Source organism: Salvelinus alpinus, chromosome 12 (genome assembly GCF_045679555.1).
Source record: "Salvelinus alpinus chromosome 12, SLU_Salpinus.1, whole genome shotgun sequence".
NCBI classification, from domain to species: Eukaryota; Metazoa; Chordata; class Actinopteri; order Salmoniformes; family Salmonidae; genus Salvelinus; species Salvelinus alpinus.
Window position 1 is genome coordinate 25,464,714 of NC_092097.1, and position 4,296 is coordinate 25,469,009.

At 41.8% G+C, this 4,296-nt stretch overlaps 1 protein-coding gene across 1 annotated transcript; it reads left to right on the forward strand.

Moving 5' to 3' along the window:
- The first annotated feature begins 465 nt into the window (after positions 1-465).
- snrpe (small nuclear ribonucleoprotein polypeptide E) lies at positions 466-4,296 on the forward strand. The gene is made up of 5 exons (XM_071335498.1): positions 466-1,123; positions 1,440-1,466; positions 1,641-1,703; positions 1,826-1,904; positions 4,038-4,296. Exons 1-5 carry the CDS (start codon positions 1,070-1,072, stop codon positions 4,091-4,093), a joined length of 279 nt encoding a protein of 92 aa, XP_071191599.1. The 5' UTR covers positions 466-1,069; the 3' UTR covers positions 4,094-4,296.

Consider the following 4,296-nt stretch of genomic DNA (forward strand, 5'->3'; position numbering starts at 1 on the left):
TAGGACCGGTTAATTTTGTCTGCTTTGCCGCTCCAAATAGTGGAATATTTGTGCTCATATAATTTAAAAAACAAGTCGTTAGGTTTAGGCAGGGCCATAAGTAAATAGGTAAACTGGGATATGACTAAATCATTAATCAGGGTGATTTTTCCACAAATAGACAGGCGTTGTCCTTTCCATGATACCAACATTTTATCTAATTTGACTAACTTTCTATTAAAATATATTGTAGTGAGAATTACTTTATTTCAGGATATGAATACTGAGTATGTCGACTTCACAGTCGGACCATTTTATTGGTAAACTAAACGTTTAATTTTCGATCCAATAAATAAAATTATGCATTTTATTGTAATTCGGTTTTAATCCAGAGTCCGTGGTAGTGAGTGTGTGGATAGTCCTGTGAGTTTGCAGAGTTCGTGCAGATCGTCCAGTTAGCCATTTGATTATTCAGTAGTCCTATGGTTTGGGGACAGAAGCTGTCTCGGGGCCTGTTGCTCCGGTACCACTTGCCGGACGTTAACAGAGAGAAAAATCCATGGTTTGGGTGGCTGAAGTCTGGAAATGTTCCGAGCCATCCTCTGACACCGCCTGATATAGAGTTCATGGGTGGCAGGAAGATCGCCCCAGTGATATACTGAGTCGTTCGCACCACCTTCTGCAGAGCTTTGCAGTCGAGGGCGGTGCAGTTTCCATACCAGACGTCGATGTAGCCAGTCGATATACTCTCGATGGTGCAACTGTAGAACCTCTTGAGGATCTGGGGGTCCATGCAACATCTATTGAGCCTCATGAGGAAGAAGAGGTGGCAATACGTTCCTAATGAACAGCGGAGGAGTAGCGTTCCCATTCAACACAGTTCTGTGGTAACTGCCTCCCGCCTATAGGGGCGCTGCAACTTTGAGGAGAGTCAACTCTTTGCTTGCGCACGCGGGAAGCAGGAAGCGCGCCATTGAAGAACCACAACGTGAAGATTTCGAGTTCCTTGTCTTCCTTCGAGTGAAACGTTTTGACAATTGTTTTTAGGACAACAAAGCGTAAACCCACAAAGCTAAAACCCATAACGAGGATGGCGTACAGGGGACAAGGACAGAAAGTCCAGAAGGTTATGGTGCAGCCAATTGTATCCTTTTTTAATGAAAAACTTAGTACAATATTTTGCCCTAGGCTGCGTTTCATTCCGTGTTAGCTACCTACTATTAGTAGTAGTTAGCTACCTACAATTACTTTTCTGCAGCTAAACATTGGTTTGATTAACGTTAATTGCATATTTCTGAAAGCGGTTAGCTTGTCCAGTAACACAAATAGTGTAACCCATGATGCGTGCTCTATTATGTTACGTTAGCTAGCTAACAGTAACTCCAGAAAACATGTGCAGTCAAATCAGCCAGTTTGCTAACTAAATGTTTGACACATTTCCTTGACCCTATGTCCACCAGAACCTTATTTTCAGGTATCTACAGAACGTAAGTTTCATCCTTTCATATTTTCTGCATTTGTCACATGATCTGATGGTTGTGGTTCTTGCGAGTTGCAAATGTGATAGACTTCATGCTTTTATAATACATTACCTAGCCAAGTTATCTAGCTAGCAATCTCCTCAAATATAATCACAGCCTCTCTCCCTCATCTCCCTGCAGCGCTCTCGTATCCAGGTGTGGCTGTATGAACAGGTGAACATGCGGATAGAAGGCTGCATCATCGTAAGTGATCATCCTTCGGTATTTCCTCCTTTATTTTCTTAGCCAAAGCACCTGAAACTACACCAGGGCTGCTGACACCTAGCAAGATGTGTAGTTGAAAGCAACAAACCTCTCTCTCTCAGGGCTTTGATGAATACATGAACCTGGTTCTGGATGATGCTGAGGAGGTTCACATGAAGACCAAGAACAGGAAGCCCTTGGGTAAGTCAGCGTGTGTGCACGTGGCTGTGATGCTGCATTCATAACAAGTGGGAAACTTGGAAAAATACTAATTGTAAGCTGGGAACAAGTTGTGTGTGTTTTGAAAACAAATGATCGTTTTCAAAAACCATATTAAAAAATGTTTTGTTGCCTCCCGAGTGGCTCAGCGGTCTAAGGCTACAGTGCAAGAGGTGTCACTACAGACCTGGGTTCAATCCCGGGCTCTATCACAACCGGTCGTGATTGGGAGTCCCATAGGGCGGAGCACAATTGGACCAGCGTTGTCCGGGTTAGGGGAGGGTTTGGCCGGGGTAGGCCGTCATTGTAAATAAGAATTTGTTCTTATCTGACTTGTCTAGTTAAATTAAATGTAAATGCTGTTATTGAGTATATTGCCTTATGCCTCAATCATACCTACAGCGTCATTACGCAAAAGGGTACGCAGCATCATCTGGATATGTGTGCAACAAAACTTCAATATTCACCTTCTGCTACCATTTCTGTCAAGCTGTCTACGCATACAGTTTGACGCATACATTTGATAAATCCAATGTATGCACCACACAACGCACTGCAACTGCCTCTGCAATGTTGCAAGGCCAACGCAGCATTCCTTTGGAAATGAATGTACTTCTTGTGTACCAAAATGCAATAATGCTGTCGGTGGAATCGAGGCGCTAGTCTGTGAAGTCAGGGTTCAGCATGTGGGAGAGGTCGGAGCTCAGCGACTATAGGCGAGTGTCCCACTAGTTATTACCAGTTGGAGGGACGTTCAAGTTGATTTTTCCAAACGGGTTGTTTCTGGGCCCAGTTTCCCAATATATAATTTAGGCTTCTTTTTTTGTTCTACCTTGTTATTTTTTGTATTTCATTGTTAATGATTACTGCATTGTTGGGTTTAGGGCTTGCAACAAAAGCATTTCACTGTACTTTTGCATGTGAAAAACATGAGTTTTAATGATGCACCTTTCCTTACAAAGGCCAAATATGTAACATGCCTTTCCCAAAACACCACACGGGAGAACAGTCACTAAGTGCTTTGTTGGAGCGTGTGTCAATACTTATAGGATCAAAAGAAAGGCAGTGCTTCCCTCGGATCAGTATTCCCAATTCAAATCTTGCCTTAACATTATAATTATTTCAAAATACTGACGATGGATCAGCTACTTGGGCGGTATTTCCACCTACAGCTGCAAATAGAGGCGGCTTATTCTAATGCTTACCCGATTAAAAATGCACTAAATTACTAATTTGGCACATGATTGCGCACGTTAGGCGTCACATCATGAAATATATTGAGACAAATTACAGACCGTAGCCTAAAAGTAGAAAAATATAACTACATTTATTGAACATGAAATGTATTTCAATATGATTGAAATGGGCCTATAGCCTACTGTATTTATATTTTAGGCATTAGATTTAGATAATTTTCAAATGCACGTTTAATAACTATAGTTTGGTGAATTTGGCCTCTTGATGCTTCTGGGAAACCGGACCCTGGACATTTGTCTGACTTGGAACAAGCTAGGTGGATAGGCTACTAAAACGCTGGCCGACCCGCCTTAAGAAAAGTGATGCGGACAAAACAAGCAAATGCCTCTTCTGAGGGGAAACGCAATATCTACGTCATTGCCCAGAGCCAATCAAATGCAGGTGTTTAACAGACAGCACTGCCATTAAAATGAACTATTCAATATTGAAGTCAACGAGATAAGATTAGGAAGGATAGCCCTTAAGACTAGTCTGTGACCAACTCATGGTAAGCAGCCCTGTCCTGCACGTTGGACTAATAGCATGCCGTTGTTGACACTCCGTACCAGATAGGCGACGCTTGTCTTATAGGGCCTATTAAGGCCATCGGATTGACAAAAACCAGTAGTTGAGTAAGGACTTAATAAAAAAGCTGTATACTTTTTTTTGTTTAATACCTTTCTCTTTTCTCTAGTTACTTCTCATATCTTGTTGATGATCATACAACTTTCCTTTGTTGGCAGTCTGAGCAAGTGTGTCCTATCAACCAGTCTGGTCATCATGACTGTTGGCTGAAGTGTCACTGGCTTATCACCAGTCTCTCCATCTATCCTCACTTCTCTCAATTCCTCCCTGTATCTCTCCATCCATCTCTCTCAGGGAGGATCATGCTGAAAGGAGATAACATCACCCTGCTACAGAGTGTAGCCACCTAACTCAACCCAACAGGACCAAGTCCATCCATCTCCAGCCAACATACATTTTCTAGGATATTTCTTCCTCCTTTTTGGTAGTTTTTTTTAAACGTTAGATTTTTTGCTAACAATATTGAAGCTCAATGGTGTTCGTGTTACATGGATAATGTAATTGTTTATTTTTGCCAACTATTCCTCTGTAATAAATGTTTTGTTATCTGAAA

Coding starts and splice junctions, on each gene's coding strand:
- snrpe (XM_071335498.1), top strand. CDS start 1,070: ATGGCGTACAGGGGACAAGGACAGAAAGTCCAGAAGGTTATGGTGCAG. Junction 1,467..1,640: donor TTTTCAGGTATCTACAGAAC/GTAAGTTTCATC, acceptor ATCTCCCTGCAG/CGCTCTCGTATCCAGGTGTG. Junction 1,905..4,037: donor CAAGAACAGGAAGCCCTTGG/GTAAGTCAGCGT, acceptor CATCTCTCTCAG/GGAGGATCATGCTGAAAGGA.